The sequence below is a fragment of the Anser anser genome, assembly GCF_964211835.1.
Source record: "Anser anser genome assembly, chromosome: 20".
Lineage (NCBI taxonomy): Eukaryota > Metazoa > Chordata > Aves > Anseriformes > Anatidae > Anser > Anser anser.
Window position 1 is genome coordinate 11,560,205 of NC_139741.1, and position 27,958 is coordinate 11,588,162.

General features: G+C 45.1%; 1 protein-coding gene across 7 annotated transcripts in view; it reads left to right on the forward strand.

Moving 5' to 3' along the window:
• Positions 1-27,958, forward strand: part of TSPOAP1 (TSPO associated protein 1) — a 71,019-nt gene that overhangs the window by 16,933 nt on the left and 26,128 nt on the right. For 6 of the 7 annotated variants that reach the window (XM_083806520.1, XM_083806521.1, XM_083806522.1 and 3 more), the window contains exons 4-16: positions 427-603; positions 3,839-4,099; positions 9,217-9,324; positions 10,234-10,317; positions 11,570-11,659; positions 12,268-12,390; positions 12,793-12,897; positions 13,241-13,291; positions 19,206-19,389; positions 19,781-20,001; positions 23,751-23,860; positions 25,406-25,515; positions 26,993-27,808. In XM_083806520.1, coding sequence (XP_083662646.1) covers positions 427-603; positions 3,839-4,099; positions 9,217-9,324; positions 10,234-10,317; positions 11,570-11,659; positions 12,268-12,390; positions 12,793-12,897; positions 13,241-13,291; positions 19,206-19,389; positions 19,781-20,001; positions 23,751-23,860; positions 25,406-25,515; positions 26,993-27,808 — 2,440 coding nt within the window. The remainder of the gene's footprint in view (positions 1-426; positions 604-3,838; positions 4,100-9,216; positions 9,325-10,233; positions 10,318-11,569; positions 11,660-12,267; positions 12,391-12,792; positions 12,898-13,240; positions 13,292-19,205; positions 19,390-19,780; positions 20,002-23,750; positions 23,861-25,405; positions 25,516-26,992; positions 27,809-27,958) is intronic. The other variant, XM_083806523.1, reaches the window with a different exon arrangement.

The window sequence follows — 27,958 nt, forward strand, 5'->3', positions numbered from 1 at the left end:
ATTTCTCTTACTGTCTTGGCTGCCTTCACTCTTGCTCCCATGCTCGTCTGTCCTGCCACCCTCCTCTCTTTTCTGCTGTCCTCTCTTATCTTTCAGCCTTCATCCTGGCTTTCTCCTCCCCAGGGCTGCTGTTGCCCTGCCTGCAGCCCTCTGTGCTGACTACGTATGCATTGGCCCAATCTGCTGAGCACCTTCTCCCTCCCACCTCCTCTCTGATCCAATTCTCCAAGAAGCCTTTCCTCTTTCCTCCCACTTTTGCATACACCTCTTGTTCTCCCCTGTCTGTCTTTCCATACACCTCTTGTTCTCCCCTGTTGGGGCTAGGCTGCATTTCTGGACAGTGGTCTCTGCCTGATGGTAGTTGGGGTGGTAGTTGATCAACACCAATGCATTTGGCTTTCTCTCTTGCTGCTCTCTCTGGTATAGGTAACTGCTCCAGTGCCTCTAAAGGGTTCCAGCCTGGAGCTGTGTAAAAAAGCATTTGCCTGCCAGCGTGCCAAGGACCTGACAGAGCAAGCCAGTGCTCTCCTGGCAAAAGACAAGCAGATTGAAGCTCTGCAGCAGGAGTGCCGGGAGCTGCAGGCTAAGCTCATTGCAGGGAAGGTGAGAAACTTCTGGGACATCACGCAGTGGCTGGGTGAAAACAGTGCAGTAACAGTGCTGGGAACCACGCTCCAGCAGTGTGAGAAGGACAGACTGAAAACAGTATTTGATGTGTGAGTTGGTACGGGAGAAGTTGGGTGAGTGTGTGGCCAAGATGGGGTCCAGACCCCTCCAGAACAGTATGTTGGGGGATACTCCAGTTCTCACTTCATGAATTCATGGGTCTGAGCTGCCATTTTCAGCAGTGACCTAAAAGTCTGCCCCTGGAAAGCCCCCAAGAAGCCACAGATACAGGATGACCTTTCACAGCGTTAAACTTCAAGTGAGATGTAGAAGCAGGACTTCCTTTTAAGACATTCCTTTAAAAAGTAAACCAGCTGAGCACATTCCCAGTAACCACCCTGTATCTCATGTCCTCAGCCGCAGCTTTCTGAGTGCTTACAGGCACAGTAGTGCGTATTTGGGTTCCTATTAGTAGGGGTACAAATCCTAAGATGAGGGTGTGTGTCCATGAAACCATCTACAATGCTGATGCCTACAGCAGTGCAGGTTGCCTGTGTTCCCTTTAGCACCAGCACAGAACTTGCTGAAATAACTGATGAGATAAAAGGGTTAATTCATCTAATCCGGAGACAGGTATCTAAAACTGCTTGGATGTGTCATTCCCTCGAAGCACTTATTCTCTGCAATGGCTCTGAAAGGAGCCTCTGCAGACATCTGAAGCTAGATAAAACAGTTCTCACTCAAGATGACTAGAGTAATCTGTTCTGTGCATACCAGGTATGTCTATTGTTCCTAAGCTGGAAACCTTTGGTGTAGGCCGGCTAACAAACTCTCATTCTCTCTTTTTCACCAATATGGTTGTGGTCAAGTGCAGCGCTATGTTTTTGCACCCAGCTGAGCTGAAAGAATACTTGCATTTCTACTTACTCTACCTCCAGTAATACTGAGGTGACAAATACTTCCTTGCTGAAAGCAGCTTTATTTCATTCCCTGAGCTCTCCATATGTTCGCTTTAACTACATGTTTGCAGGTAGATTCTCCCTCTTTCCCTAATGTAGGTCTAGTCAGGACAAGAATAATTGGGTGGTGTTTGCTCTTTGTAAAGAGCTGCCCCAGTGATCCCTTCTGGCGTTAAAACACAGGAGAAAGTTAACCAGGTCTGCATGTGTCCTACAGTCTCACTGAGAACAAATTTCCTTCATGTCCTCATGACTGCTCGCTGCAACCCCCACAGAAGCAGGAACAGCCTCTCAAAGCTGTCTGATGTTCACAGCAGAGCATGCTCAGCAACCAACCTGAATCTGCCAGGGATAGGAGAGTAACAAACTGTAGAGGAATGTGACAAAGGCAGGAGAGCAAGACTCATTAATGGCCAAGGAAATACACATCGGTGTAATCCTCAGGGCTGATTTCAGCTTCTGCCTTGCTAGGGCATGGGTGACAACACTGGCTGGGAAGATAGGACTGCCTGTTTAACCTGCCAAGGTACCAGCAACGGAGGGCATCAACAGACAAGCAGGGAATCTGCAGAGAAAAATTGCTCTAGAGGAACTCATTCCATCTGATCTTGTTTTTCCCATTTCTCTTCCAAGCAAGCTGCTCATTAAATTTTAATTCTCAGCTAGTTAAAATTCAAAATTCACCTAATCTGTCTGTAGCATGCAAAATGCATTATGCCAGTGAAGGGGTTTATATGCAGAGATATTATGTGCATGCTCAGAGTTTGTAACCAGATCAATTTTAATCTAGCATACTTAATTCCGCACAAATTTTTCAGTAGCTATGAAATGGATCTGCTCAGTTCCTTTCCAGTGGCAAGCCAACCCGCACACCGGACTGCAAAAGCATTGGCCTTGTTTTGCAAAGTTAGGGCTCTCAGGATAAAATGATTTCCTGAGGTCATGCTCCAGTGATGGGTTTCCAACCAAGCCCTAGCACCAGCTCCCAGCAGGCTGCAGTTTCTTGCAGTGAAGATTCTTGGAAACAAGGAATTTCAGGGAATGGCAAGGCAGCTGCAGGGGACATGTATGATATGAGAGGGAATCTGAGCTTTTTTCTACTCCCTTGTTCCCCCAGGCTCTGGAGGCTTTCTGTTGATAATAGCCGCCTTTTTTTTTTTTTGGTGGGGGAAGGGAGTTTTTTTATGCAGCCACTGTCAATTTTGTTTAAAGAACTATACCCTGATAGCCTGTACATGGGAGGGCCCAGCTGCTTGCTTCTTAAATCTGTAACCAGTTCCCATTAATGGTGCCTCAGTTTCCCCCTTGTAGCTTGAGAGCAACTACGTTTTTTGACCAAAATTGCATTTGCAAAGCACATACTATTTTTAGGGTGAATAAGAAGTGAACAGGGAAGCAGATTAAATTTGTCCTGGATACCAATTATGTATTGAATTCACTGGCTTAGGAGCTTTCCAGGGGAATGAGCAACGTCTCCTTCAGCAGCATATTTGTAAAGACAGGTTTTCATAACCAGCTTTTGTATGTACGTACAGACATGCAGGTACATGTTTTTTCAGCTTCCTGAAATCTGTAAAAACCTGTGAAGAATTAACAAAACTGGTGACATATGCACACCTTTTTTGTGAGAATAAAATTGCACTGGTTTCCTTTAAAAGCTGCTGGCTCTGGGTCCAGAGTGACCATTTGTGCTGAAGATGGGAGCCCATCTATCACTCTCTGATGAGGTTAGAAATCAAGAATGTTTAAAAAACTAAACAACAATATCCTGAGTCAGAACTTAACAAGTCTCAGATATTCTTCGTTATTCCCAGCATTTAAAACCCTAAACCACCATGCATGCATAGGGCTGCAGAGAATGCCAGCACCCACAATAAAGGAAACCAGCCGAGGCTCTTGTTCTGCTGGGAAATGAAATTTTATTATCCTGACGCGCTCTCTACTGGCAAGCACTTAGAAAACACACACTAGGCCCTTTTTAGTATAGCTTTGCACTGGGATAATTGTAGAAGCATTACAGGCTAGTTTTCATCTGTGGATGTAATAACGTATTGAAATAAGGGATGCAAAATGACTGTTTTTGAGGCTTTGGAGACGCAGGAAAGTAAAACCTTTGTGTGCTGCATTACCTGTTGTTGCTGGTAGTTGTTCGGTAATGCTTTTAGTAGTTGTTCGGCAATGCTTTTGCAGCTTGTGTGTGAAATCACCACTGTGACCTGCTCCACCTTGTCGAGCTTGGCAGTGATACACCGCTGGCTTTGCATTTCCCGCAGGATGACCCTTGCTGCCTGAACGTTGTTGAGTTTGATCGGCTGTTGCGGGAGTCGCAGAAAGAAGTGCTGCGGCTGCAGAGACAGATCGCTCTGAAGAATTTCAAGGAGTGCCTGCGTTCCTCTAAAACCAGTCCAGGCAGCTCTCTGCCAAGCGCCACCGCCTGCTTGGGAGCAACACTAAATACCTGCATCAAAGACTCCCCTCTACCAAAGGAGGCCCGCTCGGGAGACCCAGTGCTAAGAGTGGAAGCACACAGGAAGGTGAGACAAAGCCGGTCAGCAAGCTAAAAGTCTTGCGATTTCGTTACTGAATGAATTAACGTTCTCAGGACGCTTGCGAGGAGGACGTGAGCGCCGCAGTCAGCGTTGGCTGTGCCAGTTTTCAAAGCGGCCTGCCCGAGCACCAAGCCTCGCCTGGCGAGGCGACGGCGGCCGCTGCCGGCAGCCCCCCCCCCGCCCCCAGGCGAGGGCTCCGTGTCGGTGGAGCGGAGGGCCCTCTGCTGCGGACTTCGCCTCCCGCCCAGGCGGCGCCGAGCAGCGGGAGCAGGGCCTGGCGGGCCCGGGCCGCCCCCCCCCCCCGGCGGCCGCAGTGGTACGGCCCGCTAAATCCCCGCCGCGCCGCGCAGCCCGCAGGTAAGGACGGGCCCGCCGCGGCCACCCGCGCCGGGCCGGGGGGGGGGGCCGGCCAACGGGGCCCGCGGCGGGCCCGGGGCTCCGGCGGGCAGCAGCTGCCCCGCGGCGGGGCCCGGTGCCGCGGGGGCGGGGCGGGGCGGGATGGCTCAGCGCGGCCCGGCCCGGCCCGGCCCCTCCGCTGGGGCCTCCGCGGCGGGCCCCGGGGGAGGCCGGGCCGCAGAGGGCCGGAGGCCGGCCCGAGCCGGGGGTGGCACCGCGGGGTCCTCCCCGCCACCTGGTGGCTTTATCTTCCCGGGGGTTCGCCCGGTTTCTGATTGAATTTTTCAGTACCCGTAGCGTCCTGGGGCGGAATTTCACGCCCAGAGTCTGTGTGAGGAGCTCTCGCAACTGCCAGCTGCTCGCATTCATTGCCCCGCGGTTGTGCTGAATGTACTGAGTATTCAGTCAGCGTTCATCTTTTCCAAGTGCCTTGTGACCTTTCTCCTGTATTCCTCCAGCCACTTTTTGTTTCGGTACTGGTGGGTTCTAGCCTCCTTCATTATTCAGCGTTAATCATCTTTGTCTCCTTTCTTTGTACATTTTCTCTACTGTTTTTGTGCTGGGGGAAGCACTGCAGCGTGCAGCATCCCAGACCCTGTCACTGATTTATAGAGCGACATAATGAAGTTTTCTCTCCCTTTCCTAATAGATCTCTTTGCCTTTTTGTCTAAGCTTTGGGTTCTATTAAAACATCATTTCTTTAATGCCACGCTGTAATCTCCCAGTGTCATGAGACTCTTTTCACCGTTTGTGTCAATGCAGCATCAGTTCTTGGGCAGCACAGTTCCTGCTGCCTCTCCATTAGTCTTCTCATTTTTACCAGATATTTACCCGAGAGAAAACCTTCCCCCATCCTGTGGTGGCTTAATGTCTGCAGATGCCGTTAAAAGTACTGTAGCAGAGTACCCAAGCAAACTGTACCTACTGAATCATCCTCACGCATTTTATAGATTTGGGGGTGTAGGAGGGGGTTGGTTTTTGTTTGTTTTTTCTTTTTCAAATATAGGTTTGTTTTAAATACTTGCTTAATCTTTTTTGCAATTCCTGTGGGTTTGCCTGGAACAGATGTCAAATGTGCTAGTCTCTTTTTTCCCAGATCACCACTGGAATACTTTTAAAACTTGATATTTGCCACCTACCAGTTATTTTGTATTAAGGCAGTGTCAGAGAAGTGACTCAGTACGTGTCCTTACTCAGTTACTACTGAAATGAGAGATTCAGTTCATGTACTCTTGGGTGAATATTGTCTAATCTTGGTGATTTGTTACTGTTTATTTTACTGGTCTCCACATTTCTTCTAGCAGACAGTTCAGTTTGATACAGATCCTCAGTTTGAGATTTCTGCCATGGTGAGCCCTCACCGCCTAAACTCTTCGATGATGAGGATGGACGTACAGGCTTGTCTGTCTCTCTGTCTCTCTGTCTCTCTGTCTCTCTGTCTCTCTGTCTCTCTGTCTCTCTGTCTCTCTGTCTCTCTGTCTCTCTGTCTCTCTGTCTCTCTTTCTCTCTTTCTCTCTTTCTCTCTTTCGTCCTGCTCTGCTGTTATCATCCTTGGACAGCCCTTCTGTACCTTGACGTTAAGTTGATCCTCCAGATTCTGTCAGATTCTTCTCATGACAGAGAACATGCGTTTTATCCTTTCTCACAGCTGCTCTTCATTTTTCAGGTTCAGGGCAGTCTGTCCTCATTGTCAAAAGGTTTTCTCTCTCAAAAATAACAAGAAGACTAAGTCTGATAGCAGTAATTAGCAGGGAGTAAGGAACTGTTGCAAGTCTCACAGCTGAAACTGTAGCACAGAACACCCTGGGCTCAGTGGGTTGTGTTCATGTGGGCACAGTGGTGCGGCACTGAGAATGAAGTTAGCCCTTGGGGCAGTAATCCCAGTTACTGCAGTTAAAATAAATGATTTCACTCTTCTGTCTCACTCCCTGGCACAGTGCATCAGGGCTGTATTCCACGACTTTCAAAGAACTTCCTCAGGATGTAAAGAACAAGCTTTGTTTCTAAGTGTCATTGGAAAATCCCTTTTCTCTGTTTTCCTGCTGATTTCTGTACTTCTTTAGGGTTTAGAAGTGATGCTTATCTCTGTTAAGTCCAGTCATGATTTAAGAGGCACATTGACTGTGCTTCAACAGCCTCCTGTTCCCCACTGCATGTCCCCGCTGCCCCTTCAGTTGTACTGCTGCAGTGGAGTGCTAGGGACTAGAGAACGGATCAGGATTAAAAGTGGCCGGCCTAGCAAACACGGCCTTCCTTCCGTCTTGTTCTGTAACCTGCATCAGTTTTCTGGTCCAGCTCTGTGTGGTATTGTGCAGAGCTGCCCTGGCACAGCCGAGGGAAGGGACCACGGCTGGGTGGAACGTGATTTAGGGGCAGGATTGCAGTGATGCCTCCTGGATGCCAAGGACAGAGCTTTCTAGAAAGCCTACAACGTTTTTAATTTACTTTATTGCTTGCTTTAAACATTCTGGTCATTTGCCAAAGCTCGGGTAGTTCTGTGCCTGTTGTATGCTTGACTTAAACCAGGACATCCTGGATGTCTCATCAGCTGTACAGCCCCACCGTGCTGTCTCGATGGGCTCTGCCAGTGTAGGTGCACACTGTGGATAGCTCCGAGGGTGGAAAGCAGCTTTTCTCTAGTTATTTTTAACTGTTTTGCTGAACAGAATACTTGCACCTGGCTGATGCACTGAGCATCTTCCAGGCTCTGCTGTGAATGAGGTGGCACAGCTCCAAATCACAGCTCCCTTCATGGTGTGTGCCAGTCTCGTTTACCAGTTGTCTGATGCGGTGATGAGTCTGGGTTCTGCAGAAAAATAGCAGTATATGAGCATGTGGCTGGGGGGATTGTCTTTGTTCTTGGGAGGAAATTAGGTCCAAGCGGGCAAATTTAATTTTCTAAATTTTGTGGGTTGACTGTAATTAGGGATTTCATCATTTTATTTAACATTTTAATGAGAAATGTTTACAAGCAGGCAGATTTGCCTTGTATATTTGTTCGTGAGTGGATGGCTTGTTAAGCGTAGTGCATGTTACTGGTACAGTAGGTGTCAAACCTTAGGTGGTATCCACTAGCATTCCTCGGGACCTTACTTTGTTAAAGCAGACTAAAATGTAATGTTTTCAGTTTGTGAGGAAGCAAAATTTTTGTGGGGGTGGGGGGAATATAGATTTGAAACTTAGTATGTGCCAGATAGTTTAAAAATAAAAATCTCAACACGTGGGTATTCCAGAGTTAAATATTAACCCAAAGCCTTTCAAGTTCCAAGTGAGACTGAGGGGTTTAGTTAGTTACCTTAGTCCCAAAGGGTGGTTCCACTGGCAAAAACAGCGTTTTTACAAAACGTTTGAAGGCTTCTGAGAGATGGGGCTCATAAGGCACCATGGCCTGGGTAGAGGATCTCAAGATTTCCAGCTGCTGGTTGGGTCTTGATCTGCCAGACCAATGTCACCCTTGTTCCAGGGGTGCTAAGAAATCTGTGAGCCTTGCTGCGGGATGGTGGTTTCAGGATTTTTCCTATTTCAAGCACCAGCTCTGTAGCAGAAAATCTGAAAGCTTTGATAGCCCAGGCTTGTGGTCTCATAGTTTTCTGGGTTTCAGCAGTGGAGCCATGAATATAGTTGTATTTAAAACCAGAGTTTCAAGTCTGAAATATGTAAGAGACAGCAGGTGTAGTGCTGGGATATTCTCTTAATAACTGACTATAAAGGGAGCTCAGACTTACTAACATAGATCTGTCACAGATCCCTCAACGCTGTAGATGCTCAAAGTGAAATGAGAAATTCCACTTCTGGTGGCAGATAGATGAAGGTTAGAGGCTGAGATGGAGTCACAAAGTCCTGCTTCTTCACCGTATGAGTTGGATTTGATGATCCCAATCTCCTGTCCCTAAGACCATTTATCAAAAATAACTTCAAATTCAATATTTAAATGTTGCCCTCTTTCTTCAGTTTACCTCCCGCCTTACCCTCCTGTCAGGGATTACTCTGGCCAGACGATGCCAGGTCAGACATCAGTTGAGAGTGAAAATTCAGAGGATTAAAGGTGTGTTTGTAGCCCAGATTAAAAGGTATTCTGTTAGAAACTTGTGTACAAAACAGGGAAAAAAAAAAAACAGTTTAGAAATTCTTGAGGTGTGTAATACAGTCTCTTGTGAAACTTTGTCACTAGGCCATAAATAAAAAATAGATTTTTTTCCCCGTATTTTTAGTAGTTCTTCTGAAGTTGTTTTTGACTGATTTTCTTGTATTCCGAGATCTTCCCTGATTTCTACTTTCTGCAGTTTGTGAGGGTTTTGTCCTCCCATCTGACCATCCTGCTGTGTTTATTGCTTTGGAGAAGGCCGTGGAAGGTGTTGCTGATGCCTCTCATTGAAACTTCAAATGAGGCACGAAGGGGAACTCAAACCCAAGAGCTTCCTAGAATCCACCATTGCACGTGGGTGGTTTAGTCAAGCTGGTCTGAGTGGCACTGGGCTCCAGAACCTGCCCAACACATGTCTCTCTCTGGTGGCTGACCGGTCCCTGATGTAACATCAACCTTTCTAATCATAAATTCTGGAGAAGATCGGAAGTTTTCATGTGGGATGTTTCTGTCTTAGGTGGTACGGCCAGGAGAGTGTCTTCTCCCTTAGCGCATGTGTTGTGAGGTGGGCTCTGTTCTCCTGACTGTCCCTGAGCTCTCTGATACCTTGCTTGCTTTCCAGGTGGAACCAGGTGTGCTACCACTGGGCGCTGCCTCTGAAGGACATGAAAATTTCCCTCCTAGAAATGCAATAACAGACCCAGAGAGCAGCCAGCAGATTCAGCAGCTGGTGAGTTGTTGCCCTGTCTGCGGGTGCAAGAGGGGTCTGTGCGTATTGGCACTTCCCTTCCAGGATAAAACCAGTCTGGTTTTAGGTGAAGGAGTGCAAAGCTTTCTTGCGGTTTTCGCCCATAGGATCCAGGCAGAGATTTGGGGGACTGAAGTCTTTTTTAGGCACAAGCTACAAAGGCTGTCTCTGCACTGAGAGTGCTTCTGGGAGGCATCTCCCGGTATTGTGCTGAGTCTTAGGTGAGCTGGTGGGGGAATGCATCAGACTAAAATGAGAGGAAACCATGCCAGTAGATTCTGTGATGTGTTTAGTTTAGTCTTATCTGAACTGGGAAACGGATGTGACTAACTTGGGACAGACGTTGTGAGGAATATGGCCCTTGTGAATTATTTCAGCGAACTAGGACAGTTCACAGTGAAGTTTAGCCATTCTTTTCTATCTGGGGAACCAAGAGTGATCGCAAGCAACTATAGATAAAGGTACATAACCAGACGATGTCTGCTCTTTGTTAGATGTCATTTGGATTAGAAAAAGAGCTAGTTTAGCACGGCTGTTGTTTCAGGCTGAATATTCTGCACAGCTCTGTCTTCTTGTTCCTCACATCTTGTCCTTCATCCTATCCTACACAAATAGGGACAATCTTTGCAAATGGGAAATAGAGAACTGTTTCCAGAAGTTGAAAGGGTTGAGAAAGAGAGGAGTAGCTGTTTTACTTAAAAAGTTTTTTGGTTTACTATGTTTTTAGAAAAATTTCCATAGGTTTATATATTATTTATGTTTGTAAAAAAGAGTTTTTCTTAAGAAAATAGGAAAAGCTAATATAGCATTGGGTCTGAGAAGCAGAGCCTGAATTTCTTACGCACTGTAAGAATATGGACTTAGTGATCTATTTATTCTTGTTTTGTGCAGGAATTTGAACTGAAGAAAAAGCGCAAAAAATGTGAAAACCTTGAGCATGAAGTGAGGAAAAAACATAAAAGATGCAAAGAACTCGTAAGTGTTCTCGTTGCCTAGTGTTGTGAATCTAATGGTAGAATAAGATCTAGGTTGTTGTGTGGTTGTCTTGGGTTCTGTTTGTTTATTGCAGTAAGGAGTTGCCAGTCATCTTCTTAATCTGAACAGTGTCACAAATTCTGGGCTTCAGCCCTTGAAGCTGGAATTGTTTATTTAGTCTTTCAGCTAGTTGTGGGTTGGATAAAGCTACATAAATCACTGGATGAAACTCCATAGCCTTTGCAAGTCTGGGGAGATGCTTTCTATTTTCACATGTACTCCAGGCAAGCATCAAAAGATTTCTGCATCCTGAGAAGGTAATTGCACATAATTTTCTTGTGCTTCTTATTTTTTGGATGAAACCCTGCCTCTTTTCCATTTCATGGAGGTTTTGCAGGTCATATCACGGCATCCAGATTTCTCCCTTCTGTTTCTACCTTGCTGAGCAGCTCTGGTGGTATTAATGACTACCACAATGCAAAGTTTTGTCAAAGGGTGATGACCCCTTGAATAGTTGTTTTGCCTTTTGCTCAAATGTCAGTTCTACATGTCCATGATGCATAGCTCACTGTTTGGATAAGTATGGGGTGTTTAGGGAATAAGTTTGTTGTTATATGTTGTTAGCAGATTTTTGAGATCAAGAAGGGACCAAGTCACCTTGAAGGACTGGGATTGAGACTCCAGTACAGGGTATTAGCTCTTGGAATGTCCAGAAAATATGTGAAAATATTTCCTTAAAACTGTGTGGTGTGGGAATGTATGTATGTGCGTGTGTCTCTGTGGAATCACTTGTAATTATGAAACTGTCAAATTCCTCTGATGCTGTAAGGGCTGTAGGTGGACTAGACTTGCATAACTCAGTAAGTGTCCATGGCTTCCTGCCTGCTCAGAGACATAAAATTCTTCTTCCTCTACTGAAATTTGTAGGGAAGACTGCAATCTTGAACCAGCAGTGAAATTTGATGAATTGTCGGTAGAGATAGAGTTCTAGACAGAAGTAGACAAGGAAATGTCTTTCTTATTCTGAGGTTTGAGGCTATATAAATGAGAAACAGCAACTTGTGAGACCATCTGACATGGGGCTGGTATCTGCCTGAGTAGAGCTGCACACTGTTACCTTCCACTGCTCAAGCAGCATCCTGCCAGCATCCTGAACCATCAGTCAACAGGAACAGTGGAGTCATGCTGCAGAAAAAGGTGGGGGAGTTAGTCTGAGGACCTTGGAATGGTAACACCTGCTGTTTCTGGACAGGAGATCCAACTGCAGGAGATACAGAGTGAAAATGCACGACTGGCTGAAGAGAACTTGCAGCTGAATGAGAAGGCTGGATGGGCAGGACAGGTAAAAAGCAGTATTTTTGTTTGTCAGATGGAGCATTACCTTCCATAAAACCTTTCTGAGATGAACTAAGAGTCATCATGTTGCCACCACACATAGGTCTCCCAACATATTTAGTAATTGTTCTAAGTGGAAGCATTTTTCTTTACTTGGTAATCTGCATTGCAAGTAGTCATCAAACTGTAGTGCGCTACAGAAACAAAATATATTACTGGAACCTCCTATAGTAAGTGGAGGAGGTAAATGCAGTTTCAGCAGGTTATCGTGTCTTTCTGCACAGTTTTCTGTGGTTAATCCCACTATCTAGAATTAAAAAAACAGGCTCTCAGAGCTTGTGTGTTTTGTTTGTATCTCTTCAGTAAATAACCTCTTCATATCCCAATTCCTTCCCCCCTGCAAAAGAGAACCTAGTAGGAGAAATGGTATGTGCATATAAATACGGGAGTATTTGTTCTGAATGGAAGACAGAGGGAGAGGAGGTTGATGATTTTGGTGTTACAAGTAAGAAGCAGGTCTGCAAAATAGCGTACTATGGAAATAAATTGTCCTCCGTTATTTATACAACAAATACCTATGGCTACATGTGCTAATTGCCAATCCTTTCTCTTCAGGTTGAATCTGAGAATGCTGACCTGAAGTTGCAGGTTGTTTTGGTTACTAAGGAACGGGATTCAGTAATTCAGACAAATCAAGGACTTCAAACCAAGCTGGAGAATCTAGAGCAGGTGCTGAAGGTCAGTAGGCTGGAAGGACTGTCCAGATGCTTAGTGCTGTTTTTGGATGGCGCAGGTTGTCTCTTCGCTTTTTTTTTTTTTTGGTCTGTTCTTTAGATTTGGTGCTTCTGCTGGGGGTTCTGCCATGCAGGATCCTGTGACATGGCCTTCCAGAGGGAGCAGAGGGACTTGGGAAAGGCTGCTGCAGGGATTTGGGTGAAAGGGGAAAATAAGGTGGTCATCACTGATTTTAGGATTTTCTTTGACTGTGTTGCTCTGGCTTGTGGCAAGAATTTCTTACTTTCTCCTCTGTTTAATGATGATGTGAGATACAGACCATGTTTTGACTCCATGGCTCATGGCAGGACACAGGACAATATTTCGGTAACATTGCCCTTAAACTGTCTGTGAATTGTTCTGCAGCACATGAGAGATGTGGCTGAGCGGAGGCAGCAGCTGGAAGCCGAACACAAGGAAGCGCTGCTAGTCCTGCAGGAGAAACAAGAGGAAGTCAGACGGTTGCAGCAGGTATGCAGTGTGTGAGGGAACGGACGTTTTATTCTCTGAATTCCCAGAAGAGCTGGGACTCCTGCACCTTGTTGCTTGGAGGGGCAATGTATGGAGGAGCTATATGTGAGCCTACTAAAGTAACCCAGGGAAGAGTGTCTGTGTCTGGGTGAACTCTGGTACCTGAGCAAATTGAGAGGCTTTTCTCATGAATGATCTCCCACAGCTGTTTGTCCATAGACCAAAGATGCCTGCAGTCTATCATGTGTCTTAAAGCTATAATAGTGTCTGTCAGGGTGATGATGATAGTAGAACTGAGTTTAGGTAGACTGCTTTCTTATTTACGCTGTCTCTTATTTCTTAGGCACAGGCAGAGGCAAAAAGGGAACATGAAGGAGCAGTACAGCTTCTAGAGGTAAGACAAAATAAAACAAGATGGTTTAATGGCTGCAGAGTTGGTATCTTTTGTTCTTAATGTCAGTTTTCTTGATGCCCTGGATTGTATTGGTTCTTGAGCAAAATGTGATAAAGTATTGACTTGACACAAAATGTTACTGCTGTGTACAATTACTGGTTGTGCTGGCAGAGTGTAGTCACTGGGGTGAGAGTTTTGTGTGGTTAAATCGTAACTTGTTCAGTCCTCAAATAGGTTATTTCATTCAGACCGTGCCCAGCAACTCTTTCAGGGGTGCGTTAAGTAACCAACCTCAGATCTGCCTGCTCCATTTCCAGGGTCATCTGCAGGGAGGAGGAATACTTGTGTCCATGTTATTTGATATATTTTTTTCTGTGCATAGGTTCTATGCTTTTTGGTAGAGAAGAAAGGAGAATTGTGTCCTTTGCCTGAGGATAACGAGTGATGACGTTTGAGGCAGTGCCCTTGTCCCATTTGCTAGTCTGGGACCAGTTGTGTGAGTGCTGTGACATCTGCACAGAGTGTGCTTTGCAATGGTGGCAGACAGCTTAATGATGCAGGCTGGCAAATGGGATGAGCACTGTTTTGGTTTGCATTGTCTCAGTGGTTAAGATGACTTAGGAGAAAACCTTGGCTGTGGATTCCTGGAACTGCAAATGCAAAGCACTAAACCCTGAAACTTGATGTGATAATTTGGTGGCTGCCTGAGAGTGGGGCTAGGTGTGATGGCTCATGGAGCAGCTTCTGCTCTGTCTGTCCACTGAGGCTTTCTGAGTACTAAAATATCTGAGAAAGAGCAGAGTGGCTCATTGTACACCTGGACATTGAGATCTCTTACTAACGAGGCTGTGGCCGTGTCTGTAGTGGTGACGTACAGTCAGAGGTGGCAGCCTGAATTGCCTATGTTGACCAGTGTGCAACAGCTCTGCGGTTGTTAGGAGCCCAGAAGAATTGAGCAAGATGGTAAGTTACCTTTATCCATAAGGTTGCTCCATGTCTGTAAATGGCATCTCCTCTGAGTGGGCATGACCTGTATCCGAACTGGAGATCCTAAGAGTGCTGGGCTCCTAACTAGATGGCACTGAAGTTGTTGCAAGCTGGGTGAATATTGAAGGGAAGTGACATTATATATTGTCCCATTTCCATGTTCTTTCTGGGACACCTGCTTTTGGCTGCAGAGACAGGATCAGGGTTGGTATGTGTGCTGCTCTTACATCAGTTGGTATTTAGCTGGCCTCTTAGCAGCCTTTAAGGCAAGGGAGGTTTGATACTTGGCAAATGTTTTCTGAACTAATTCATCGAAGGACTGGAGCAGCCTCTCAGGTTTAAAATAGACATCTACCCATGTTGGGCAAAAAGGGGGCAGTTGTTTTGTTCAGTTTGAGTAGCTGGTCATGCTCTTCCACAAGGGCCTCATCAGTTCTTCTTGCTTTCATATTTCTGGTACAGAATTACTTTATAAGTCAGTGACACCAGGTGGGCAAAAAGAGAGAGAAATTGTCATCGAAAGCTAGTTTAATGTGGAGCAACAGTTGTTTAAACAACTGAACTATAGTCATAGTCCTTCCAGAATATCAGTGTAGGGGCCAGATATGGGGTTGGGATTACTCAACACCTCATATTGTCATTTTAGATGTGTTTGGATTGCTTTTTGATGTAATATTAATGAAGAATGTGTGTGGTCCATTCCTCTTCTGGAAGAGTTCAGTCAGATGGTTGTCCTAAGTGGAGTTTTCCTTTTTGAAGATATTCAAAACCCAAAGAGACTGGGTTCTCAGCAGCCTGCTTTAGCTGACTCTGCTTTGAGCTGAGAGGCGTTGGACTAGATGATCTCCAGAGCTGCCTTCCAACTTCAACTACTGTGTAGCTCTGTGATAGGGAAGTGATGGGGATGAGTAGAGGTATGGGGTCGTTTCTTTGTGAGGAAATGCTATGCACAATGACCAGCTCTGCTTAGAAAGAAAACCTTGAGGGTTATGGTCATGGTGATGAAGGAATTTAGTAGTTTTTCTGATGTATATGAGACAAAGTGTCAACTGCCTTACATACTTCATAGATGCCAAAGGCAACAGCTTGCTTTCAAGTATCCAGTGCAGAATTTTGTAGGGAAGTGCAGTAAACCTGGCTCAAATTGGTTTGTTTTCCTTGACTTAGGAGCAGGGTGCATGACTGAGCAGGCTGTCTGCTGCTTGAAATCATGTCAAAGCCACGTTCTGAGCTGGGCTTTGATTCCCAGCACTCCTTGGTCTCAGACCTGGGGAGTCTGTGCACAAAGAATCCATTGTGTGGTAGGTAGGGATGGTTACAACGTGGTGGGAAAAGAAAGCTTGAAATTTAGCACTTAAACTCATTTGTTCAGATCTTACTGTGATTTGGAAGCCCTCAAAACGTGCATGGCTACCTTGTTCATGCATTTGGTGTTGGGGATTTGGCTTTTGTTCAGCAAGCGGGTGCTTGCATAGAGGTGGGAATCTCTGTATGGGACAAGGTGGGCACAAAGTTGGTGAGAAACAAATCTCACTCAAACTGAGGGTTGGGTTATCTTTGCAGGTTGTTGATTTTTGGCTAGTGTAACTGCTGATGTGGTTTTATATCTCTTTTTGCTTTTCTCCTTGCTACCAGAGTACTTTGGATTGCATGCAGGTACTGCAATAATCCTGTCAAGCAGGACACTTTTCTCCTCTGTTCTGGCTTTGACAGTTGCTTGATATTCCTGTTTTAACTATACTCTGGAAAAGATTGCAAGAGTGTCACCTTTAAGAAATAAATATAATTAAAGAAGCTGCCACTAGGAGTTTGATAGAGCAGCCGCTTTTCTGTTTAAATGCTTTGCTTTCTCAACCAATTAGAATTTTGAGCTTTTATTGGACTTTGACAGATTTTTCAGGTTTGGCCAACTGTGCACCTTCTCCATACATCACACACATTTGAAGGTCTTTGGGGAACTACTTGCAGTCCAAGAGTAAAGCATTTCCTTCAAAACCAAAAGCAATGGCAACAACATTGCAAGTGAAAGAGTCATGAAGAATAATACCTGCTGGCTTTGTAATTGCTTGGAAGACAGGAAGCAGAGACTGCGAATAGTAATTTTCACAGAAGAGGTAGTAACTAGTGAAGTAATAAAGGTATTACAGTCTGGGAGCTGTGCTGGTTGGCCTATTGGCAAAAGATTTGGAATAAGGGCTTCTACTGAAGTGATGGAGTTCGTACCTGGCAGAGAACAGATTCAGTCACCTTCAAGTCTGACTGCAAAAAGCTGTGAGAAGGTCTCATGAGTAATGGGGAGATAAATGACAGCACTGACTGGGCAAAGGCATGCCCATGGAGGAGAAGCAGCCATTACCAAAAAATGTATACCAAAAAATGTATGCCAAAAATGTACACCATATACCAATACCATGGGCTCTCAGTTACCTGTTGTGACAGGAAAGGCAGATTTTTGAAGTATCTCTTTAATAAATAAAATGCCATCTCACTTCATAGTACTGGTCTTAAAGGCAAATACAGTGTTGGGAACTTTTAGAAAGGGAATTATTTTCTTTTCCGAAGAAAGCCTGAGGACATCAGGGTATGCCCGCTTTCTGTAGAAGTAGCACCCACATCTCTGTGGAGTTATAGATGCTCCTTTAATCCCAGTGTAACTTCGGAGTTAGTCCTGCTTTGAGCAGGAGGTTGGACTGCAGACCTTCAGAGTCCTCTTTCACCTAAATCATGATTCTCTGATCCCCAAAACAGGTAGCAGAAGGTAGAAGGAGAAAGGTAGCAAAGGATGTCTGGATGGGGAAACGTCCTTTGTAGGAGGAGAATTGTAACAAAGCAGCCAAGGAGAGTATCTAAGAGGACAGGGCTGAGCGGGTAGTGGTTGGGTCTAGCTCAGTGAGGGAAATCGGTTCCTGAAATTAGTGGTCAGTTCCTGAATTGGTGGTCAGCGTGATCCCTCCAAGCTCTGCTCCTGCTTTTGCAGCCTTTTCTGGTAATCCCACTACTCAGTCTCAGGTTGGTGTGTGGCTCATCTTTCTTCCCCTTTTGGGATAAGTGTAGATGCATAGACACAAAAGTCTCCTGTCTCTTCTGTGTCTGGGGCTTGGTTCTTGCTCGTTCTCTGCAGCTCTTGACCTTGTCCATGGGCTCCTCTTCCTTATCCCCCAGATTCCTAGTACTGCCCTGGAAACTTGCTGCTTGCCTAGCCACATGCGAACCTCTGTGAGTAGTCTGCTAAGAGGCATTCATTGCATTGCAGAGGAATCCTGTACAACATGACCTCAGTGACAGGGAGTTGACTGAGCAAGTAGAGAATTACAGACACTTCTGAAAGTTGCTCATGGCGTGTAATAATCTCTTTCATTACAGGGGCAGTTACTCCTTGCCACACTTAAGACTTCACCAGGCTTCACTTAAAGACTGAGAATTTCTAGCTACTTGACAGGAAACAAATTATAAAACTGACAAGTTTAAAACAGGTGTTTTATGCTAAAATAAAAATGGGTGTACACTCAGAAATTGGTAAGGAGTGGGATAGAAAGATTTTGCAGTACTCTGAGACCAGAAAGAAAGCTTTATCCAGGTCAAAACTGTTATTTTTAGAGCTTCTTAGGAGACAGAAAGTCTGTTTCTAGAGTATTTCAAAGGCATGATTTAATTTTTGAGTTGGAAGGAGAAAAAGACATTTCAAAAACTTTTAATAGGATGGAAAATTTCGAAGAGCATGCTGCAGTCATCTGTTTTGATGTGCCTTACGTACGCAAAAGGACTAGATGAGTGACTACAAACCCTGGTGTGATCTCAGCCCAAAAAGAAAAAAGGGAACAAATGTCACCTCGCGCAAGGCAGAGCCTGTGCCTCAGCCAGATGCACTGATGCCAAATGAAATATCTTCTGCGTGATCTCAGTTGAAGAATTTGTGATGAGAAATTTGCATCTAGCACCAATACTATGTGTCTTCTTATTACTTGAAGGGCATGAGCAAGGTCTACACAGGGAAATTGTCTAGGAAGCCAGACTAAGCTGCTACATGGTGGCAAGAGAGAGGAGAGAGAAAGGAGCAGTTGTGTTCTCCTGGGAATATGCCTGCAGCTAGGGAGGGTGTGGGGATGTGTAAGGACAGCCAAGACTTGGCAATATTTTGGAATGGGAAGATACAGAGATAGTAGAAAGAGAACACTATAAAACAGATAAAAATACTTACCTAGCAGTGTAGTCTTAAGCTGAAGGAATGAGTCTTTCCCTTTCCACAGTATTTCCCCAATGCTCCCCTGCATATCATCCCGTTGAGATGTAGCTTTCTTGTACTCAGCATGCATTTTCCTGGAGCAAGTCATCCCTATAGGACCTGGTGGCAAACCACGTGGGCTGCTGGCATCACGCCAACATTCTGCAGTGCAGGCCACGGTGATGGTGCTCTATGCCCTTCCTGGTGTCTGGAAGTCATGCCCAGAACGGTTTGTGGGGAGGCCATGGTAAGGTTGTGGGAGCTTCCTGGAGCTTCTGGGGTGATGGAGGAAATAGAGCACTGGGAGAGCAATTCCTTTCGCAGACATGATATTAATGCCCTAATAAACATGCAAAGCTATCTCAGTCTTTTTCTTTCCAAAACTTACTTATCTTTGACTCATCACATCCTCTCTTGTGCAAGACTTGGATAGGACATTAAAGTTCAAACTCAACATTTCAGGGATAATTCCTAATTGATCTTGTAGTCAGTCTCCCAATAGATAAGGAGTCTCAGGTTTCCGAAGATACTCTAGGTGCAGAGCTTCCAATTGCTATTGACCATTCCTGGGCAGGGCATACAGTTAGGTCCTTGCAGTCTGAGACCCACTCAGTTTCTGGAGTTGTAGCAAAGACAAATGCTGTTTGGAGCCTCAGTGGTGATTTTAATGTAGGTTTGTGCCTCATCTTGTGTCTCTCCTGTCAGGCCCGGGTGAAAGATCTAGAAGACCAGTGCCGCAATCAAACAGAGCAGTTCAGCCTCCTGTCTCAGGAACTCAAACAATTCCGACTTCAAACAGGAAAAATTGACCTTCTCACCTCTACACTGGTGACTTCTGAGCTTCCTCTTGCACTGTGCAGCTCTAGCCCACAGCCCCACTGGGAGAAAGGTAATTGCTGGAGATGCCTGGCCTGTGGTTGTTTTGATAAATGTGTTATTATTTGTGTAAGTGGAAAGGTGTAAAGAAAATAATGCAAATGTTTCTTGGGGATCTCTGTCTTTATCAGCTTCTGGGATCTCTGTCTGTATCAACTTCTGGGATCTCTGTCTGTATCTCTCTTTCTCTCGTAAATAACCAAAGTTCATTTTGTAGTCACGGAGAGAACTTGGCGCTTCTCTGACCAAATGGAGCCTAGGGTGCCCAGTCTGTTGCACGGTTAAATGAATCGTGCTTACTGAGACATGAGCTGCTCTAAAGAGCGTTTGCTCACTGTGATACTCGCTTTTGATCTTGTATTCTGACTGCGGCTAAAAGTAATGGATAGGTTATTTTATTGCAGATTCAACTGCTCCTGCATTGCTCACTCACCAAAGCACAAAGAAGGTTCACAATGAAGAGGCTGATGAGTTGGAGTCGTCACAGCGGGTTCCTGATGCTGCTGTTGGCTCCCCAGTTTCTGCTACTGGTTCTCAGAAACAAGCCAAAAAAGTTGAATCTCAGTCAAGCTCTTCAAAATCAGAATCCATGCAGAACAGTCCAAAATCCTGCCCAACTCCAGAGGTCAGTATGGGAGTCCCCTCTCGGGCCTGTCCTTTCTAGCCAAGGAATGCATTGCAGAGAGCCCTGTATTTCCTGGTGTTGCATTCGTTCCCTCTGGCTGACTGAAGAAAACCGTAGCAAAATGAGAAAACCTGTAGGAAGAATTGAAAAGGTCTTGGATGCCCATGTCTGCAGTGCTCATTTGTACATATTACTGCAGTTTAGGAAGGAATCAACTGACTAGACAGAGCACTGTGGGCTTGGAGAAGGAGGCAAGTGGGGAGGTCATATGGTAAGAATTGTGGGGAAGCTGTGGTTAAGCCTCAGTCATGGTTGCAAGCATAAAGTTTACAGACTGTTACTTTTAGCATGCTGAGGGACTATGCCCGAACTATTTTTGTCCCTGAGCTGTAAATGAGGGACTCGAGTTTCTTTGCTTGTTCTCTTAGGCGTACTAGTTTTATTTGTTTGAATACACCATGATACATAATACACCAAGATGCTGAGTTTGTGCTAACAAAGGGGTGAAGTTAATAGGCTTTGCCTGTTTGTGTCACCAAGAGACCATAGGTGGCGGTTTCTTCTCTTCCCCAGGAGCTCTTATGTAGTATTCCAGGGTTCATTTAAGCAGTCTTTCATACTCACTGCTGTACACTTGATATGACAATTTAGGGTAAGCTAGTGCTGTGAGTGGGGCTGGGTGTAATGGTGTGGGAGGCAGCTCTTGGTCTCTTGGTTCACTGATGTTTACTGAACGGCTAAAACTTTGGAGGCTACATGGAGTGCCACATTATACATGTGGAGGACATTGAAGTCTTGAGCTACAGAGCCCAGGATATTAATGAAGGATGTTGGTGTGCCAAGCAGTGCTCACTACTGTGTAAGGTCTGAGAAGTTGTCATCTTCAGTGATAAAGTGATGGTCACACCTGGAAAGGAACATTTATCTGACTACTATCAGTTCTGTAGTGGGAGAAATTACTATTGTACGGTGTAATTACTGTTGTTCAATGTCTCCCAAAACATCTTCATAGACAAGCTCAGGAAGTGCGGCCTAGATGAGTGGACAGTGAAGTGGATTTACAGTTGGCTGGATGGAAGAGCTCAGAGGGTTCTGCTCAGTGGTGCAGAGTCTAGTTGGAGGCCTGTAGCTAGCGGTGTCCCCCAGGGGTCAGTACTGGGTCCAGCATTGTTCAACTTGCTCATCAGCGACCTGGACGAAGGAACAGAGCGCACCCTCAGCAAGTTTGCAGATGACACAAAGCTGAGAGGAGTGGCTCATACCCCAGAGGGCTGTGCTGCCATTCAGAGGAACCTCGACAGGCTGGAGGGCTGGGCCAAGAGGAACCTCATGAAGTTCAACGAGGGCAAGTGCAGGTAGGGAGGAATAACCCCAAGCACCATTACAGGCTGGGGGCTGACCTGCTGGAGAGCAGCTCTGCAGAGAGGGACCTGGGAGTCCTGGTGGGCAGCAGGCTGACCGGGAGGCAGCAATGTGCCCTTGTGGCCAAGAAGGCCGAGGGGATGCTGGGCTGCATTCGGAAGAGTGTTGCCAGGAGGTCATGGGAGGTGATCCTGTCCCTCTGCTCAGCCCTGGTGAGGCCACAGATGGAGCATAGTGCCCAGTTCTGGGCTCCCCAGTACCAGAGGGACACAGAACTACCGGAGCGAGTCCAGAGGAGGGTTACAAAGATGATCAGAGGACTGGAGCACCTGTCATACAGGACAGGCTGAGAGAACTCGGCCTGTTTAGCCTGGAAAAGAGGAGACTGAGGGGAGACCTCATCAATGTGTATAAATTTCTGAGGGGAGGGTGTCAAGAGGATGGAGCCGGTCTCTTCTCAGTTGTGCCCAGTGACAGGACGAGAGGCAACGGGCACAAACTGAAGCACAGGAGGTTCTGGCTCAATATGAGGGGGCACTTCTTTACTGGGAGGGTGACAGAGCACTGGGACAGGTTGCCCAGAGAGGCTGTGGAGTCTCCTTCTCTGGAGACATTCAAAACCCACCTGGATGCCATCCTGTGCAAGGTGCTCTAGGTGATCCTGCTTGGCAGAGGGGTTGGACTAGATGATCTTCAGAGGTCCCTTTCAACCTTAGCTATTCTGTGATTCTGTAAGAGGAGGCTTGGAAGCCACCCACCATCGCCATGAATACCTGAAGAGATCAGCGTGCAGAGTTTTTGGCTTCAGCAACACATAGGTATGGGGACATTACAGAGTGTTAGCTGTTTAAAATCTACTCCGGTTGTCTACCTTTGGGTGTTACAGGGTGCAGGTGTTTGTTGTCTTAGGATATGGTGCAGGATTGCATTACAAGGAGCACACTGCCCTGAAAAGGTGCTCTGAACTGTTCGAAAGATTAACTTCTGCAGTTCATATACTGGAAAAATATCTGCTGTTTGTTCCCAGTGCTTGCAGTGGGCATCAATATACTTAAAGTGAGTCTTAGGGCGGAGAGGGACTCTTTAGTCAGGTAGATAATGATAGGACAAGGGGGAATGGTCTTAAACTAAAAGAGGATAGATTTTGATAAGGCATTAAGAAGAAATTCTTCATGGTAAGAATAGTGAGGCACCAGAACAGGCTGCCCAGAGAAGCTGTGGATCCCATCCCTGGAGGTGTTCAAGGCCAGGTGAGATGGGGCTTTGGGCAACCTGATCTAGTGGGTGGTGTCCCTGCCTGTGGCAGGAGGTTTGGAACTAGGTGATCTTTAAGGTCTCTTCCAGCCCAAGCCATTCTATGATTCTGTGGTTCATCAAAAATACATTTGCCTTGAGGTGTATTTTAAAAAGGCAGGTTGAATTGGCTCGTTGGCATAGTTTCAAATAAACACAAGGTAAGTGCATTTCCTTAGAAAGAATGATTGCATTATCTAAATTATTGCCATTAGATACAAAATTTCAAAAATGTCTATCATAAAAGCTTAACACAAATATCTGGAATATGCTTCTGCCAGTAGCCACCAAATGCATTCAGGGTGCAGAACCGGCTTAGGAAGGTCCTTAAGAAACTCACTGCTAGCAATAGAGAGGCTATATCAGGAAGATGAGAGCTGTATGCTCACTCTGTTACTCTGTCTCTTATATGTTTTCCTTCCGCATAGGCTACTGGCTGTTATCACAGCCAGGTGTTTGGACGAGATAGAGCTTTGGTCTGAACTGATGGGGTCTTTTAATATTCTGAAAATACATAAATGTTAGATTGAAGTGTTTACATGTGCTGCAGGGGAACTGCCTGAATTACAAGAGCTTAGAGATTTAGAGATCTAATGCAACTATAAGGCTCCCTAGGTTCAGATTACCATTTGTATCTCAGACCGGGTCACAGAGATAGGAGGAACTGAATTTACTGCATTGGATATGTACAGTGGAAGGGGCTTCCAGAATTTCAAGTCTAATTTCCTGCTCATAGTGGGACCGCCCACCAACACTGGCTCAGTGAGGCCGTGGCTTTACCTAGCTGAGGCTTCAGCAATGGGAGATCCCCCAGCTCTGTGGAAACCTCTCCCAAGGTTGCATCACCTGCCTGGGCAAGGAGTTTTTGCTAATGTTCTGGAACCATTGAAACTGCAGCTTGGAGCTGTCATTCTTAGTACTACTTTTTCACCCTAAAAATCATTCTTCTAGACTAATGCTTAGCCCAAACTGGCCAAACTCACCACATACATCTGCTTAGAGGACTTGTTCACTACTGTTGGAACCTTTTGAGCATTCCTTCATTCTGATTTTGACCATATCTAATCCTTCATCTTTAATGTTTTTTTTTTTAGGTGGACACAGCGAGTGAAATGGAAGAACTGGATGTTGACAGCATCTCTCTAATGCCAGAGACAGGTAGCCAAGGCCCTGCAAAGCTCCAGGTCTTCTTGGCTCGATACAGGTAACATGTCATCTCATCAAGGTTAGACAGGTTATCTTACACTTGCCTAATTTACCCTGATCTATGATATGAACCACTGTTAGGCATGGCTGTCAGGTTCAACCATGTACCTGACTCATCTGTTGGACTTTTTTTTGGTGACTTATATTTCCTCCACAAGCAAATCCTGTGCATTCAGCATAACAAAAATGTAGCAAGCTCGTTAGCTATTCAGCAAGCGGCACTGGTTGAAATTTTTCTTTTGAAAATGATTTTGCATGGAAAGTTGAGTTCTGAATTGCCCCATTCCTTGGTCTAATTTTTAGAGAATTGTGTAGCCTTCTCCAAGAAAATCTTGTTCCAACAATTAAGAAAACTTCAGCACAGAATTCCTGAATTGAGTTTTGGCTGAAATCTTTATGGTTGTTATTAAAAAGAATGTAATACTGAAGAAGGAGAGAAAAACGCCAGATTTTTCAGTTCATTTTTGCTGTCCATTGAGCTGCTATGGTCAAAGCCAAGTCCCTCCTTACAATTCCAAGAATGTTGGCATATGATTCAGCTTTTAGACTGTGGACTGGAAGGAGGAGAACTGGGATGATTCTACACTTATTAGGAGTAGATCAAATATGACCTGTGTGTTCATGTCCTAGTCTTGTGCCCATAAGGTCTTGCTCAGCTCAGAAAGGATAACATTGCTTCAGCATGCTGGAAACCGTTGTAAAGACTGAAGAGCAGGAATTGGCAGTAGATGCTTACAAGTTTCTTTATGAGGCTTTTTCGTCTACTAGGCTCTCTGATTGGCTTGTGGGTAGGTAGATTAGAACTACCTGGAGCCCAAATACTATCACCAGTGCATTTATTTAACAATTTTATGTGCTTTTGGACTGGCATTTAAAATGTGGAGTTACAGCACTGGGAGTTGGTTCTTGACAACTTGAATCATAAGGACTGGATAACTACAAAGGCTAGAAACCTTTTCTTCATTCATATGTAACATTCTTCTGCACAAATCAGCTCATTCTTAGGGTTTGAAACATGGGAATTTTGAGATTCTTTGCTGTGCTTATCCCCGACAGTTGTATGGCTGGTAAAGTATGCTTTACGTGTTTGAGACACTTTGATTCAGAGTGGTTATGTGCATGAAATGTAGAGAACTGTGTACATAAAAGAGTTAAGAGTGCAGGTGAATCTAAGGATGTCTAATTCAGAAATACAGAATCCTACAGCTTATTTAGTTGATACAATCAGGAGAACAACAGGCACTCAGGTAAATCAAATCTTTTTAAAACACTTTCTTGAGTCACTCTGATCTGTTCCTTCAGATGTCAAAAGACATCTCTTCTGCCACTCAGCAAAGCACTCCTAGCTGCTATTCGAACATGGAGCAATATAACGTTGGTTACATATAAAAGCATAAGCTGGAGTCTTGACCTTTGTCTGTGGAATTTGCTGCTTACAAAAGGTGGATGCAGCTAAAATGTAAGCTGATCTAACAGCACAGCTTGAAGGTGTTGCTATGAAAGTTGCTATATGAAGTAAGGTTTCATATTGTTACTATTTCAGCTACAATCCATTTGATGGACCTAATGAAAATCCAGAGGCAGAACTTCCACTGACTGCTGGAGAGTATATTTACATCTATGGAGACATGGATGAAGATGGCTTCTTTGAAGGTGTGTTCTAGTGGGAGTGGAATGTGACTGAACTGCTGTGGAGATTTGATCCCATTAAAAAAAAAAAAGTTTAGTGAATCTTAAAAGCTCAAGATAAATGTATTCTGTCCAAAGCTAGTTTGCTAGTGAGGAGAGCAGGTTCTGTTGGAAAATAGTTTATTTGCATCACGATTAAAGTCTAAAATGTGAAATCCTGGTCTGGTGAATTCAATGGGAGTTTTGCCACTACTTTCCATGGAGAGGACCAAGTTTAACCTATGGGTGCCTTCTGCAGGTGGTCTCTTACCCTCTTTCCAGTGGCTGCCTGCTGAGCCAGGGACCACAGGCAGTTGATGGTCTTGATCACCTCTTGCTCTTTTGGGCATATTAAGATGTAAGCTAAGCAGTTCAAACCACAGTGTTTATCCTGTTTGGTGTTATACAGTGTGTTTCTCTTTTGGCATCTTTGAAACCATGGTCCTCATTGACTAATGGGTGGATGGAATTGAAGCAAAGAATTATGGACTGTAAAATGTAGCGAAGTTTCTTTGTAGAGTTGGCATACGTATGGGGATATAGGGACCTGATTTATTCAGGTGCTTTGCAAGAGCTGAGGCAAATGCATGCCATGTTGCACTGCTTACTCTTTGGCTGTCTCCTTCCTTTCTTTCTTTCTTTCTTTCTTTCTTTCTTTCTTTCTTTCTTTCTTTCTTTCTTTCTTTCTTTCTTTTTTCTTTCTTTTCTTTCTTTCTTTCTTTCTTTCTTTTCTATTTCCAAGCTTCTCATGTATTTATTTATTTATTGTTTAAAGAATAAAAAGATTATTCTTTACTAATGTTTTTTGCTTTCCCTGCGTTCACTTGATTTGCTGTAGGTAGAATTTGAAAGTAGGTTCAGTCCCTATACGGTGTTCATTTAATACTGATTTGATGGTTCTTGCACTTATGAAGAGTGCTGTGGTATCAGTTATCCCCATGTGTCCTTTCGGGACATCTTTATTACAGAAGCTAGCATAGCAAAGGAGGGAACTAAAAAGAAGGCCAGAGCTGAATACAGAACTGGATAGATGGAATTCTATGGGGAAATGCTGTGAAAACCAAATCTGTTTGGCTGGGAGAAGACATAAAATAGCTTGCATAGTTTGTGAAAAATAGAAAAAGACATTTAAGTTAGTAAAAGAGCTGTGATGGAAGAACAAGAGGATAATGAAGTAGGAAAAACCCGTAAGCTTAACCCTTAATTACACAAAACACTCTCTGGTTAGTTGACTCTGAAGTGTGTAGAGCAGTGAGTTATCTCACTGTGGACATCGGGATGTAACGAGAGCAGCTGTCAGAAATGGAGCAAACTTGCCCAGGGATAACATCCCAGAGCTTTTTTCATTCCTGACTGCAGTGCAGTTGTGACCTAGCATAGACATTGTCACATTGTCTTCACAGATGGGTTGGAAGGTTGAACGGTAGGTGCAGTGGTAACAGGTTTCCTGTTTTTTGTTTAGGGGAGCTGATGGATGGCCGGCGAGGGCTGGTCCCCTCCAATTTTGTTGAGCGAATTTCAGATGATGACCTCATGACGTTTCTGCCTTCGGAGCTGAATGATCTCACCCATAGTTCATACCAGGAGAAAAGTTTTGTCAGTGCAAGCACCAGCAGTGGAGATAAGAGTGATTTCTCCATTGAAGAGAGTAGCATCAGTCCGTTGGTCAGTAGAGCAGAAGGAGACCAGGAGGAAGCTGTTAGTCACACAGCAGTGCCTTACCCAAGAAAACTGACTTTGATCAAGCAGCTTGCCAGAAGCGTAGTTGTAGGCTGGGAACCACCACTTTTGCCGACTGGCTGCCCAGACATACAAAGCTACAATATCTATGTGGATGAAGAGCTACGTCAAAATGTGAAGAGTGGCTTTCAGACCAAAGCGGTGATTGAAAAGCTGGATTTAAAGGCGAAGGCTTACCGTGTGTCTGTGCAGAGCGTGACGGAGCAAGGCAGTTCTGATAAACTGCGATGCACTTTCTTTGTGGGGCGAGATTTTTGTTTGGCACCAACTATGCTGAAAGTCAGAAGCGTCACTGCCACGTCAGCAGAAGTCACATGGCTTCCCTGCAACAGCAATTATAACCACGCGGTGTATCTCAATGGGGAGGAATGTGACATAACAAAACCAGGGGTCTACTGGTATGCTTTCCGCAACCTGCAGCCAAGCACTCAGTATGTTGCCAAGCTGGAAGCCCGGCCCTTGAAAACTCCTTGGGAAGAGGTCCCAGAGGGGCAGGAGCAGAACTCAGCTGTGATACACTTCACTACCCCACTAGCAGGTATCAGAGCAGTCATGCCCATTGCCACTGTGCAGGAAGTGCTTGGGGCAGAGAGCTTTGTCAGTACTTTGCTGTGAAACCTTGGAGTAAAGGGAAGCAAGGTTTATTAGGATCTGAGGTGTGAGATGCTGTGCTGTTTTGCCTTAATGT